At 40.9% G+C, this 15,269-nt stretch overlaps 1 protein-coding gene and 1 pseudogene across 9 annotated transcripts in view; both read left to right on the forward strand.

Moving 5' to 3' along the window:
* The window catches only part of LOC114298351 (PH, RCC1 and FYVE domains-containing protein 1), a 64,285-nt gene that overhangs the window by 22,983 nt on the left and 26,033 nt on the right, over positions 1–15,269 (forward strand). For all 8 annotated transcript variants that reach the window (XM_028242919.2, XM_082894406.1, XM_028242916.2 and 5 more), the window contains 2 exons: positions 14,689–14,769; positions 14,989–15,147. In XM_028242919.2, coding sequence (XP_028098720.2) covers positions 14,689–14,769; positions 14,989–15,147 — 240 coding nt within the window. The remainder of the gene's footprint in view (positions 1–14,688; positions 14,770–14,988; positions 15,148–15,269) is intronic.
* LOC114298349 (epoxide hydrolase 3 pseudogene) lies at positions 10,858–12,252 on the forward strand (annotated as a pseudogene). The gene has a single exon (XR_014344275.1). The product of XR_014344275.1 is annotated as an epoxide hydrolase 3 pseudogene (transcript).

Raw genomic sequence — 15,269 nt, forward strand, 5'->3', positions numbered from 1 at the left:
GGTTCCTTCTACTTCTACCACTAGTACCATGTCTAGTATTTGGAAAGGCATGATTACCATCGCAGAGTCAAATAACACCCTTTTGGAGTATTATATGAACAACTTTCAGTTAAAGATTGGGGATGGGAATAATGTTAGATTCTGGGTGGACAAATGGTGTAATAGCACGTCTTAGAGAAGAATTTCTTGGTTTGTATGTCTTGGTGGTGGATAAGGAGGAATCATTTAGATCTATGCATGACAAAAAAGGTTGCTGAAGGAAATTGAGTGTGCCAGTTCAAGAGAAGGCTGTATGATTGGGAGGTTAGTGAGGTGTTAAGGCTTAGAAACTTTCTTGTATCAGCACCAATTCCTGTAGCAGATCAAACAGATTGTCCAGTGTGGAATGCGACATCCTCAGGGGTGTTCTTAGTGTGCTCTGTTTATAAAGGTTTGATAGTTCCAGCAGGCCCTCTGTTGAGATCTACTAAATTGGTGTGGATTCCTTACTTGCCTCCAAAAGTCCAATTCTTTCCTTGGCTAGCTTGGAGAAATAGAATTAAGACTTCAGTATTCATACAAAGGATTGGTGTCCTTCACAGTTCTGTTTCCACATTGTGTGTTTTCTGTAAAGCTGTGTTGGAAACTGTGAATCATGTGTTGGTTTCGTGCCCATTTGCTTGGAAGGTGTGGTCTGCAATGCTGGATTGGTGGGATGCTGTGGGGGCCTTAACTGAATCTGTTGAAGGAATTCTATTATGGTGGGAAGGACAATGTTTTAGGAGCCAAGAGAGGAAGATTTGGAGTGGAGTGCCTTCGGTTGTGTTGTGGTCTCTATGGAAACACAGGAATGATATAGTGTTTAATGCTTCTATTCCAAACATGGCGGAGCTGTGTGAAGTGATAAAGGTGAGAATTGCATTGTGGTTGAAACCAAGGTATGCTAAGCACTACTTTTCAGTGTAGGATTTTCTGGTAAATCTTAGGCCGATGAGATGCTGTCTTAAAGGGAGGGGTGTGTAACTCTCTTAGTCTGGTTGCTGTGTTTGATTTTTTCCTCCTTCCTTTTGGTTGGTCTCTCTCCAACTTTTGGTGGTGCTAGCAGATGATTGGGCTCTTTAGCTGGTGCCAACCTAGTTGGGATTGGCTTTTGTAGCTGTGATGCTTTTTGCACCATCGGTCTTTGTTGATGTTCACCTCTGTATTTGTCTGTGTGTTGTTCATCAATAAAGGTTTCTTTTTTGGCTGTTTCAAAAAAAAGAAAAAGAAAAAAAAAGCATGCACCAGACATGCGATTGAGATTCCTATCTCGTCCTCGATTCTTGTCAAATTAACACAACCTTTGTCTTTTGGGAGTGCATGCTTCGTAATGTAAATTGTTTGTCCCTGTAAAATACTTTAACCAAGAAAATAAGGGAAAAAAAAAAAACGAAAAAGAAAGAAGAAAGAAGAAAAACATACTCCCTCTGTCCCATTTTATTAGTCCATTATCTCATTTTTTGTTGTCCCAAAATGCATGTCCACTTTTAAAAAATCAAAACTTTGAATTAGAAGTTTCCAAAATTGGCCCTTATAAATAATTATAAAAAAATATAAAAATAGAAGGGTATTTGTGGAATTTTATCCTTTAAAATTTGAATTCAAAATGTAATGATTATGTCTCCTTAAAAAGTTTGAATTTTCAAAAAAGGGATTATCAATTTTGGACGAAGGGAGTAGTAAAATTCTAATTATGCACATATGAATCCTTGTGTAGATTATGAGTTTTGAAAATGCAACATTGAAGAAAGCATTGCTGATAAAAAAAAAAGAGAGTAGACTATAGAGAAGTCCAGTAGCTTATCATTCTCTATGTAAAGTTGAGTTTGAGAATTTATGAGCAGCTTTATGATATGTGTGCTACAACCTAATATTGTGGGTGATTTCTAAAGAACTCAAAAGAAGTAGGTAAAGAATGGCTTAATTGTAATTCATGACTAGCCTTCTATATATAGACTGAATTGAGAATATTACAATTTAGGAAGGTAAAATGATAATTACTAAAAATCAGCCTAATATCCTACAATATAGAATTTACGGGATCCTAAATTATTTTCATATTCCAACACTCCTCAAGCTAGAGATGGAGCTAGAAGGATGAGGAGAAGCAATAACCAAAGGGAAAGAAGAAATACCCGACTTAAGAGGTGAAGAGAATTTTGACGGGGGCAAAGGACGAGGATGACGAGTGTAAACTTGCAAAGGAGGTGCAGGGGAGGAAGCCGGAGTGGGAGTGGGAGTGGGAGTGGGAGTGGGAGTAGGAGAAGGATCCAAGTCACCGGGAGAGACTGTATAAAAAATGGAACATGTCGAGCAGGAGTGGCCGGGGAAGGTACAGATAAAGATGCTAGAGATGGAGCCTGCAATGGGGCTGTAGAACCAAAAAAACGAAAGATCTTTGCAAAAAGTAACTTCCAGAGAATGATAACTGTTAGAATTTACCATCACCTACCACCACTACCACCTCACCTACTCCACTAAACCTAACCCACTACTACCTCACCTACTCCACTAAACCTAACCCACTACCACCATCCACTACACCTACATCTATATAAGGAACCATTTGTAATAGACAAAAAAATGAATCAATAAATATATCAATCAATAATAATACATACAATTTATTCTCTCTCTTTCTCTATACATTCTTTCTTACATGGTATCAGAGCTGGTTTAAAACCTAGTATTTTCGCTTCCCCGGCGGGCGGCAACCTCACCTTAGCCGCCCGCCGGACCTCAACCTATTCCGCTGATAAAATCAACAAAGATTTGTGCAACTGTAGTCATGTGTGAGGCTGATGGAGAAGAATTCTTCACCTCATATGACGAGACAGTCTGGAACTGGAAACACTGCAACATTCTGCTCTGGAATTCTGCAGCAGCTAGATTATAGCTTGGTTGAGTGCCAAGCTTTGGTTCTTCCACCCACTCTTGAACTTGCCCAGCAAAGTGTGAAGGTTCATGCTTGTGTTGGAGGGACTAGTGTGCGCGAAGATCAGCGCATTCTCTCCAGTGGGGTTCATGTTGTTGTTGGTACTCCTGGTCGTGTGTTTGACATGTTGCGGAGACAATCACTTCGCCCTGTTTACATCAAAATGTTTGTCTTGGATGAAGCTGATGAAATGCTGTCACGAGGTTTTTAAAAATCAGATCTATGATATTTTCCAGTTGCTACCACCCAAAATCCAGGTTGGGGTGTTCTCAGTTGCTGCCACCCAAAATCCAGGTTGGGGTGTTCTCTGCCACAATGCCACCAGAGGCTCTTGAAATCACCAGGAAATTCATGAATAAGCCTGGAAAGAGAAAAAGCTCATGCTAGGATTTGCGAAGTGATTCGCTGCAGGAATTTTGGCTTTGGATGAAACCCTTACCATACTCCACTCATTCTCTCCAACTGTTCTAACTTTTTATTTTTATTATTATTATTATTATATCAAATAATCAATGCACTCATGTTCCCCACTAACAGTGTCCACTTTTGACCCAAACCATTTTCAATCCATCATTTCTCCTTCACCTTTTGCACCCCACTCACCGACTCTCTCTCCACTTTATCACATGGGTTTGTCCCTCTCTCTCCTCCATTTGATTTCAAAAATCACTTATTTTTATTTATTTTTTCCAAGTCACTTTTCCTCTTTTTTAAATACCCCACTTTATTTTGAAACAATCGCACTGATGTTTTTCATATAATCCATCTATAAATATTTTTTATCTATTTTCTTTCTCCCTTGTTTTCTTTCATTTTATTTTTATTTTTTCAACAAAACACTCCCCAAAAAAAAAAAAAAAAAAAAAAAAAAAAAAAACATTTTACAAACTTGTCATTTCTTCATGTCGGGGATCAACCCCGATCAGCATTTTACACCATAAAAAAAAATAAAATAAAATAAAAAAAAAAAAAAAACACAAAACAAAACAAAACACAACCAACACAAATCGGAACAGTGGAATTTTTCTTCTCGCCTATTCTGCCGGTCTTTTCTTCTTGCCACCGTCTTGGGCGGCCCTTGCCGGTGTTGCCTCCGTGTTTCCCACTCCACTGGGCATGATCACTACTCCCTGTTCCTCCACTGCAGCATATGGCGGCCCTCCAAATCGGAACATAAAACTGGCCTTCCGCTTCAGCTCCTTGTTTTCCGCCTTTAGCACACTTATCTCTGCTCGCGCATCCTTATACATGCGTTGGAGCAGAGCCAGTTGGGCGTTTAACTGCTGCACCTCATTTGTCCTACTCTGCAGCCGGTTCGACAAATTTGTAACTGCAGTCATGATTTCCACACATGACTTCAAGGTATACTGATTGGCCTCCACATCCGACTGCACCGCCATTTTTTGCTCCACCGACCGCATCGGAAAGTTCAACGGAGCAAAACCAGAGGTGTTTGGTTGAGGTTCACTGGCCACCGCACCAGTTATTTCTCTTGTGGACTCGCTCAGTTCTGGAAAGAGCGTGAGCAGACCACGGGAAGAGGAGGCCATGTTCTGGGTAGCTGGACGGGAAGAAGAGGCCATGTTGCTGAGTGTTTCAGAGACGGGTTGGTTACAGAGTATTACAGAGTTTCTTTCTCAGCAAAGGAAGAGTTGTTTTCAGAGGATTTTCAGAAGTTTTTTTGTCTGCCTCAGCCTCAGCATCAACCTTGGTTAAATAGCGAGGCAGCCACGCGTATCGCGTGCCTCTTGCCACCAGACGACAAAACGGGCGCGCAAGCCAAGGCGCCCACGTGCCTCGCCATCATGTCCGGCACACCTTTTGATGAATTGGGCACGCCTTTTGATGGCACGCCTTTTGACAAAATTGGGCACACCTTTTGAGGGTGCGACTTTTTAAGGGTCCGACAAGACTCTGTAAACTGTCCCGACATTGATTCCGGTTAGCTCCTTCATGGGTCCGACAAGACTCTGTAAACTGTCCCGACATTGATTCCGGTTAGCTCCTTTATGGGTCCGACAAGACTCTGTAAACTGTCCCGACATTGATTCCGGTTAGCTCCTTTATGGGTCCGACAAGACTCTGTAAACTGTCCCGACATTGATTCCGGTTAGTTTCTACAAGGGTCCGACAAGACTCTGTAAACTGTCCCGACATTGATTCCGGTTAGTTTCTACAAGGGTCCAGCAAGACTCCGTAAACTGTCACAACATTGTCTGCTACAACGGTCCGACATGACCCCATAAACTGTCTTCTACAACGGTCCGACATGACCCCATAAACTGTCTTCTACATCGGTCTGACACCGCCATACAGTGTCCTCTACAACGTTATGACACCCCCATACAGTGTCATCTACAACGTTATGACACCCCCATACAGTGTCCTCTACAACGTTATGACACCGCCATCCAGTGTCCTCTACCACGTTATGGCACCACCTTTCAGTGTCTTCACCAACGGTCTGACACGACCATACTGTGTCTCCTATCTTTTTTATTTTTATTTTTATGTATTTCCTTGTTTTGTTCCTCTCTTCAAACTCAAGTTGGTTAGTTTCTATCCTCCTTGAGTTTGCGGGGGGCTGTTAGAATTTACCATCACCTACCACCACTACCACCTCACCTACTCCACTAAACCTAACCCACTACCACCTCACCTACTCCACTAAACCTAACCCACTACCACCATCCACTACACCTACATCTATATAAGGAACCATTTGTAATAGACAAAAAAATGAATCAATAAATATATCAATCAATAATAATACATACAATTTATTCTCTCTCTTTCTCTATACATTCTTTCTTGACGAGACACAGGATTATAACACCTATAACCTTTAGATAGAGAGGAGTAACCCCAAAAAGACATAGTGGATGGACTTGTCATTTAACTTAGTGTAAGTGGGACTACAGTTATGGACACAGCAAGTACAACCAAACACATGGGGTAGGATAGGAAACATTGTACTAGTAAGCATAAGAACTTGGAACATAGCAAGAACTTGTAAGACACGATTCGGGGTATGGTTAATCAAATAGATAGCCGTAAGGACAGCCATTTGCCAATACGACTTGGGAACATGCATACCATGAAGGAGACACCGAACAACAGACATAATATGACGGTTTTTGTGTTTAGCCACTCCATTTTGTTCAGGAGTACAAGGACAAGTAAACTGTTGGAGAATACCTGCCTGATTAAGATGGAGTTGTACTCCCTACCATTATCAAAGAGGACATGTCTAACAACAGACTTAAACTAATCATTTGCAAAAATTGAACAGAGATGGGAAAACCATCTGGTTTACGCTTAAGAAAGTAAACCCATGCACACCTAGTGTGGTCATCAATGAAGGTTACATAATATCTGCGCCCAACCGGAGCAAGAACTGGAGAAAGGTCCCAGACATCAGAATGACCGAGGTCAAAAGCATAAGGTGTACGAGTCATGTGAGGAATATAATTGGTACGTGTATGCTTGGCCAACTAACAAACAACACAATGAAAATGAGAATCCTTACAAGCTTTATTTATAGAGGAAAAAAGTAAACATAAATATTGAAAATTTGCATAAACCAGATGAGCGTGCCACAAGGTTAAAGTTGTTGGTTCGTGTGGACCCTAATAAGTATTGTACACATCTTGGGATTTGCTCCAACAAAAGCCATTGCTTGCCCTAATGATGATCGTCTTTGTATTCATTCTGACAACATAAACCAGATGAGCTTGCCGCTTTCAATCTGACTAGTCTTAGGTTCTTGCTATTACCTGACATCTACAAATAGCAAAATCTTTGATAGGCAAGGAATTGATCCAGAGGGAGACGAACAGGAAAAAATTGAACCCGAAATATCATTTGATTTGGCAATCCTCAAAAAAAGAAATAAGCAAAGTTCATTCGTTGAGTGACAAATGGGAAATTCATGGAAAGTTACAATCCCCGCTGTGGAATAGTGCACCTACACGCTTCCATCGACGTTGTGTTTTGACCGGAAGATTGAGAGCTAACTATCGAGACTTTGGTTCATTCCTTCTCTTTGAAAGTGATTTCTTCTCCTTGCGAATTTACCGGTCTATCAAAAATGTAGGGAAAGGTCCGTTCATCTCCAAGCCTAGCCTACACTACATTATCATATGGTTTCGTGGGCACATCCAACTGTACCTTGCCACTTGACAGTTCAAAGTCTAAAAGCCGGTCAATTATTTCTCTTCTTTGCCCTTTTGTTCGGGCCTGCTCCTCTTCTTCTTTGACATTTGTTGTTGTTATCGTTGGTCCTTCTTTCACTAATAAACATGGGCTACTGTGTTCAATGCTTCTTTCTTGTGGGGCGGCAACTTTAGCAAAGACTGACCACAATTACAGGAATCTCTTTTTAGTTCTGGGCTTTCTATAATATATTGGGTAGTTTTTTTCCCTTTTCCAGAGACGAGAGAAGTAGCAACCATGGACCGTCTTAGTGAAAGAGCTAGCTAAATATATGTTTTTTTTCTTAAGACTCTCCTATCCTGGTGTTCAAGAAGCGCTAATATACTTCATGCACCAATCCAATACCTGGCTAAGATAGGATCATCTTTGCTTTGCGCAATGAAAGTCGAAATTATGATGGTTACAGTACAACAACCCCTGAACCAGTGGAAGCAGCGACTGAAGCATAAACGGATCAGGTGGCTGATCGAGAAAGAGCAGGAGCATCGCAAGTGACTGCCACCTATGCTCCGCCATCTATTCCAAGTTTAGGAACCTAGGGAATAGTATCCCGATCAAACAACTAACGAAGGGGATTGGGTCCAATGGGGGGTTTGATAATTTCTTGTTGCTTTTGCGTTGCCCTAATTTCTATGCTTATAAATAGATAAGAGAGGCGCCTCTCGTGTTGGAGAGTGTTGTAATTATTTTCTGATCAGAGTGAAAATCCCAACAACTGTGGATATAGCCCTATTTTGGGGTTAACCATGTAAATCTGTGTTTCTTGTATATGTGATTTCTTCAATTCGTTTATCTTTCTTGTTTGTTATTTTATGTCTCACCGATCCTGGTTAAGAAGAGTTGATATCCTAGCAAAAGTGTGAACAGAAAAAACGCGACACTGACGTAGGCAAAATAGACGCCTGAAAGCTAGATAAAAGAGGTGATGGTGGTGAAGGTGGATCCCCAAAGTAGTAGAGCCCATTGCGCTCATATCCATTGTCAAGAATTCTATTCGAAATTAGGTCCTGTAGAAGACAAGAAGTAGGTAAGAAGATGATAACACAGTTAAAAGTTTTGGCAAGACGATTGATAGATAGATAACAGATTATATGCAAAATTAGGAACATTTAGAACAGAGGAGAGAGAAATATCACTCATAGAGGAGAGAGAACCATCAACAAGACGTACAATTTAAGCCATAGTAATATGGACCAAAGATGAAATAAAGGAGAACCCGTCATATGATCATTAGCCCCTGAGTCCAGAACCCATGAAAGGTAAGCATGCTGAACTTGGAAACCTGCAGAAGTACTTGTAGAGATGGTAGCTGTAAAGAAAAAGAGGATGGTCCTTGGGAATGAGTGGTGAGTGACCCAAGTTGTGCTCGAAGCTAACCAAATTGAGACTGACGCTGATGCAAATCAGGACCACTGACGGTGGGGATGAACTCCACAAGAGCTGTGGTGTGAAACGCACCAGACCCATAATTTTGGGCAAACCGTTGTTTCAGCTTAGGATGAAGTTTGAAACAACGGTCCCGAATATGCCTAGTTTGACCACAATGATGACAAATAATCTTTCTGGTAGCCACGGGAACCAGAACTTGCTACCAAGGCCATCTGATTAGGAATAGTGGAAGGTTTTGGAAGAAGAGAGAAAGCGGGCTAAACCAAACGTTTGGAGACTATAGAAACAACTTCAACCATAAAATCACTCAAGGGCTCATATTGAGCCAATTCCTCCCAACGAGCCTTGAAATACCCAAAGAATTTTGTCACCAAAAGACCCAAAGTAGTCTGAGATGCATGAGATATGTCCTGATAGAGTTCAGAGATACGGGCATTGTTATGTGCATGAGCATCCATACGTGTGAGGGCCTTCCACAGATACATGAACATATGATGAATTTGATCTTCCGTAGAGTTGAACATCCAACTCAAGATGATATAATTATCAATATACCATTGCCCAATCATCTGGAGGTTGAGTCTTAGTAATTAGAAGCCGATGAGCCTTGCCTTTGCCCTCCAAATATGAGGGAGCGGCTCCATGCAGCAAAATTCTTCGCATTCAACAAAATTATAGTAATTCGGTGAGCATGGGCTTCTTGAGAGAGGCAAAAATCATACCCAAGGGTAATAGGTTTACTGGGTAAATCAGATCTAGACGTAATAGCAGGTAACACAGATGTACTAGATGAGTTAGTCATCATGACAACCACTGAAGACAGGAAAACTAATGAAACCGAAGCAACGGTTAACAATTCCACAAGCAAAGGCGAAAGAAACGGTGTACCACAAATGCTACTGAACACACTGGTAGCCTTGCACATAGAAAAGGGTCAAAAAGGTGCTTACCACATTAGCATAAGGCCCCGAAAGGGGTGGAGGGGGGCTCTGACCACCCTAGAAGGGTTGTTGAACTAACCAAGAAGAGTTGACTTTTGTAATAAGGCAATAAACTTGAATATGGAGAGATAATAGAGACATAAAAGAGAAAAGAAAGAACACAAAGGTTTAACATGGTTCTGTCAATATTGGTTTACATCTACATACACAAAGCCCTATGAGCTACATCTTTCATTCACTCAATTTATACTCTTGTTTACATGATACACCATATATATATAGAATGGGAGATACAATCAAATCCCTTCAGATAATGAATTGAAATAAATCAAAGATACAAAAAATCATAATAAGAACAAATCATAGGATCTCCATATATTCTGATATCTTTTAATATCTTTGACAATATAATATTATCTCCAACAAGAAGAAGCTTGGTCGACAAAGGAACCCTCAGCAGTGGCTGCCAAGGGGTAGAGAAGGGCTGGGGTGGCTTGTTGGGAAGTAGGGAGGGCTAGAGTAGGCCTGTCGGGAGCTAGATAAGGGAGGAGAGGCAGCTAGTGGAGATGGTTGGTGGAGAAAGAGAACCTGCTAAGAGAAAGAGAAGCAGAGGAGAATGGGGGCTAGGGTTTTTGGGTCTGATTCCGAGAAGAAGAAAGGTAAAGAATGGCTTAATCATAATTCATGACTAGCCTTGTATATATCTATTGAATTGAGAATATTACAATTTAGGAAGGTGAAATAATAATTACTAAAAATCAACCTAATATACCGTAATATGAATTTATAGGATCCTAAATTATTTTCATATTCCAACAACTCTAGGTGGGATTCCAAACTTTTCTTCTTTTTCTTCTTCTTCTTCTTCTTCTCTCTCTCTCTCACACACTCTCTCTCACACACACACACAAAAAATAGCAAAATTACTGGTCAGTGGTTATTTTTCGTAGTTGAGAACTGTGAAGCGAAGTCCCACATTGCCTTAATATTAAAGTAATGTTAAGAATATAAGTGTGAGGGCACCCTAACCTCAATAGCTAGCTTTTGGGGTTGAGTTCTACCCAAAACCATGTAACATGGTACTACAGCCTGAGTACTCAGAGATGGATATGGTGCGTGTCCTTGACCTGTACACCATAGGTGTTGACAAGTGAGCATGCTAGGCGTGAGGGAGAGTGTAAAGCGAAGTTCCACATTGCCTTAGTACTAAAGTAATGTGTTAAAATTCACCTACTACACACCTACCACTACCACCTACTACACACTCACCTACTTCACCTACTCTCCACCTACTCCTCACCTACTCCATACCTACTACACACTCACCTATTCTCTTCCCACATCCTCTCTTCCATATCAAAATATCAATCAATAATACATAATTCATTCTCTCCATTTCTCTATACAACAAATTCAACTTGGTATCAGAGCAGGTTTAGCACCTAGTATTTTTCGCTTCACCGGCGGGCGGCAACCTCACCTTAGCCGTCCGCCGGACCTCAACCTAGTCCGCTAAGATTTTTTTTTACACATACCTCCCATCCGCTGCCACAAATTCCATAACTGAACTCTTGTCTCTCTCTTCTACACCATTCACACAACATAAAAGCAACACTGCACATCGCACATTCCGCCATCAGTTTTTCATCCTATTAACATTAATAGCAGAGAGAGAGAGAGGTACATCACCAATTCCAGAGGAATGAAGCTGTTCACACAGTCGTGGACCCCACTCCCGCCGACGAAGATCATCGGAATAGTCGCCGTCGTCCACGGCTTCACCGGCGAGTCGAGCTGGCTCATTAAGCTCTCTCTCGAAAGAGAGAAGAAAAGGATGATGGCGATGATGATCATGGGGGAGGTGAATCAGCAAAGGATCAAAACAAATGGAATATGGATGAACATAGCAGAGAAAGGGACAGGACCACTGGTTTTGCTTCTTCATGGGTTCCCAGAATTCTGGTTTGGATGGAGACACCAGATCACTGACTTGGCTAAAAAGAGGTATCACGTGGTGGCACCTGATTTGAGAGGCTATGGTGATTCTAATTCTCCTCTCAGCCCTTCTTCCTACTCTGTTTTCCACATAGTCGCTGACCTCATTGGCCTTCTTGATCACTTTGGTCAACAACAGGCATTTGTAGTGGGTAGTGACTGGGGAGCCATAGCTGGATGGTACCTCAGCCTGTTGAGGCCTGACAGAGTGAAGTCACTGTTCCAGGAGGCAGGGAGAGCAGAGAAGGCATTTGCAAGATATGATTATGTGACAGTGATGAAGAAGTTGATTCTGATAAACAAGACTGATCTGCTGATAGCTCCACAGGGGATGGAGATCTTTGATTACCTTGAGTACCCTCTCTAGATTCTCTCTCTCCATATACATCACCAACCCCATTTTACTTTTCTTCTCTTATTTCTTTATTTTTTCTTTTACTTCCTTTACCACTCACCCATGTGATCCACTCCACCAAAAACAAATAAAATAAATAAATAAATAAGTAACTGAATTGAACCCTCCTCAGGTCACCCAATTCACTTTTTTTATTATTATTATATACACTTTTTCTCCACCCAAAATCATCATCACATTTTCCACCGCCCACACATTCTTTCTTTTTATATATATATATATATATTTTTCTTTTTCTTCTTTCCACCGCCCAACTTTTCCTTAAACCTCAGCTTTTTATCTTTTCTTTTTTTTTTTACCCCAACTTTATTTTGACACATATTTTTTCCTTTCAAAACAAAAAAAAAAAAAAAAAACCAAAACCATTTACACATTTGCACAACAAACCATATTTTATTCATCTCCGGGATTCACCCCGATCCACATTTTACACAACCAAAAAAAAAAAAAAAAAAAAAAAAAAAAAAAAAAAAAAAAAAAAACCCACACAAGATCACCATCACAACAAAAACAGATTTGTTTTCTGCAGACGGCCACCCACCGACCTACTCTGCCGCCGGTCTCTTCTTTTTGCCTCCGTCCTGGGCGGTCCTTGACGGTGCTACCTCTGTGCTTCCTAATCCACCAAGCACATTCACTCCCCCATACTCCTCCATTGCAGCATATGGCGGACCTCCGAATCGGAACATCACGGTGGCCTTCCGCTTCAGCTCCTTGTTTTCTGCCTTTAGCACACTTATCTCTGCTCGCGCATCCTTATACATGCGTTGGAGCAGAGCCAGTTGGGCGTTTAGCTGCTGCACCTCATTTGTTCTACTTTGCAGCTGGTGCGACAAGTTTGTGACCGCCGTCATGGTCTCCACACATGACTTCAAAGTATACTGATTGGCCTCAATATCAGTTTGCACCGCCATTTTTTGCTCCACAGACCGCATCGGAAAGTTCAACGGAGCAAAATCAGAGGTGTTTGGTTGAGGTTCACGGGCCACCGCACCAGTTATCTCTCTTGTTGACTCGTTGAGGTCTGGAAAGAGAGTGAGCAGACTACGGGACGACGAGGCCATTTTTTGGGCAACCGAGTATTACAGAGTATTTCAAGATTTGCAGCTCTTAGAGACAATCTCTCAGAAAACGAATATCTCTCTCAGAAAATGAAGAGTTTTTTCAGAAGTTTTTTCACAAAGTTTTTTTTGTCTTCGCTTCTGTCTCAAGCACAGCCTCCGCCTCAGTTTATAAAGACCCTGACGAAGAGGCAGACACGCGCATCATGCGCCGCTCGGCGCTCGACGACAACATGGGCGCGCCTTTTGATGGCCCGTCTTTTGATGGCACGCCTTTTTATGGATTGGGCACGCCTTTTGATGGCACGCCTTTTTTGACAGATTGGGCACACCTTTTGAGGGTGCGACTTTTTTATGGGTCCGACAAGACTCTGTAAACTGTCCCGACATTGATTCCGGTTAGCTCCTTCATGGGTCCGACAAGACTCAGTAAACTGTCCCGACATTGATTCCGGTTAGCTCCTTCATGGGTCCGACAAGACTCTGTAAACTGTCCCGACATTGATTCCGGTTAGCTCCTTTATGGGTCCGACAAGACTCTGTAAACTGTCCCGACCTTGATTTCGGTTAGTTTCTACAAGGGTCCAGCAAGACTCCTTAAACTGTCACAACAACTGTCACAATATTGTCTGCTACAACGGTCCGACATGACCCCATAAACTATCTTCTATATCGGTCTGACACAATCATCCAGTGTCCTCTACAACGTTATGACACCACCATACAGTGTCTTCACCATCGGTCTGACACGACCATACAGTGTCTCCTATCCTCTTTTATTTTTATGTATTTTCTTGTTTTGTTACTCTCTCCAAACTCAAGTTGGTTAGTTCCTATCCCCTTGAGTTTGCGGGGGCCTGTTAAAATTCACCTACTACACACCTACCACTACCACCTACTGCACACTCACCTACTTCACCTACTCTCCACCTACTCCATACCTACTACACACTCACCTATTCTCTTCCCACATCCTCTCTTCTATATATAGGAATCATTGTAATATATCAAAATATCAATCAATAATACATAATTCATTCTCTCCATTTCTCTATACAACAAATTCAACTTAATGTTAAGCATGTAAGCGTGAGGGCACCCTCACATTCTATTACTGAAACATCATTCTACAGTGTAATTACGGTAACACTTTCCCATTTCTTTGGCCATGAATTAATCATTAAATGCCCTAGAATACTTGCCATATTGAATTACCAGTAATTACTCTGCAATTCCAACAACTAATTTCCATAGAAACGAACCCAATTTGATTGCTTTTCATTCCCCAAAGCTTACAACCTTTCTTCTACAATTTAAAGACTAAATTTGCTAGCTAGCTTTCTTCACCTTTCCCACCATAAATCCTTTTATATGCTGCATTTTTCTAGGTTTCCTTCTGCTACACTACATCAGTACAAATTAGTTGGAAAAAGAGGTGGACCACAATTTGGGTGGGAGTTTATTACTTTTTAGTTTGGTGTTTGTAAGATGGAGGCTTCTTAAAGTGCATCACAGGCTTTGCTAAAACCTAGCACAAGGCCTTGACAGGTGTGAGGATTGTTTTGTAAGAGCATTTATCTTGGAGATTTTCATTATTCCTGCTGCTTGAATTTTCTTTCATGTTTTTTCTTTTCCTTTTTTTTTTTTTGGTTCCTAAATTTATTATAATTATGCTTAAAATTCAAGCATTTGATTAAAATGATAGTGGTTTTCTATCAGGCAATATTCCAGCGCTATCCCCGGCCTGACAAGGAATATCAGTCTTTCTCTCTCATATACAATGACAGGTCATTGGATTTGGTGAGTGTCTCATATACAATGACAGCTTGCTTCACTGTCAATACCTAAAGAACCTGTTCAACACACTTTGAAGTTTATTTCCTTTGTTTTTTTGGATTAGTTTTTCTATAAATCAAGTGCATCATATATAATGTCATGCATGGAGTTGCATAATATTAAATTCTACAATTATATACATTTTAACTGTCTTTATTAACTACATCACTGATAAATGGACAGATATGTAAGGATAAGGATGAAGCTGAGGTTTGGTTTGTCGGTCTAAAGGCATTGATTTCGCGTGGTACTAACTGCAACTTGAGAAGTGAACCAAGAAATGAGAGTGTATCATCAAATAGTTCACATGCTCGGAGAACCTATCCTTCTGTTTCATCTTTTGTAAGGAGAAATTTCTTATTTCTTCTATAGTTTTTTAAAAAAATTAGGATAAATTACAATTACACCTCCTAAGGTTTGTTTAAAGTACAGATTGCCTCGTGTGGTTTAAAAAATTACAAATA

This window comes from Camellia sinensis, chromosome 11, assembly GCF_055761805.1.
Source record: "Camellia sinensis isolate YWXY chromosome 11, ASM5576180v1, whole genome shotgun sequence".
NCBI classification, from domain to species: Eukaryota; Viridiplantae; Streptophyta; class Magnoliopsida; order Ericales; family Theaceae; genus Camellia; species Camellia sinensis.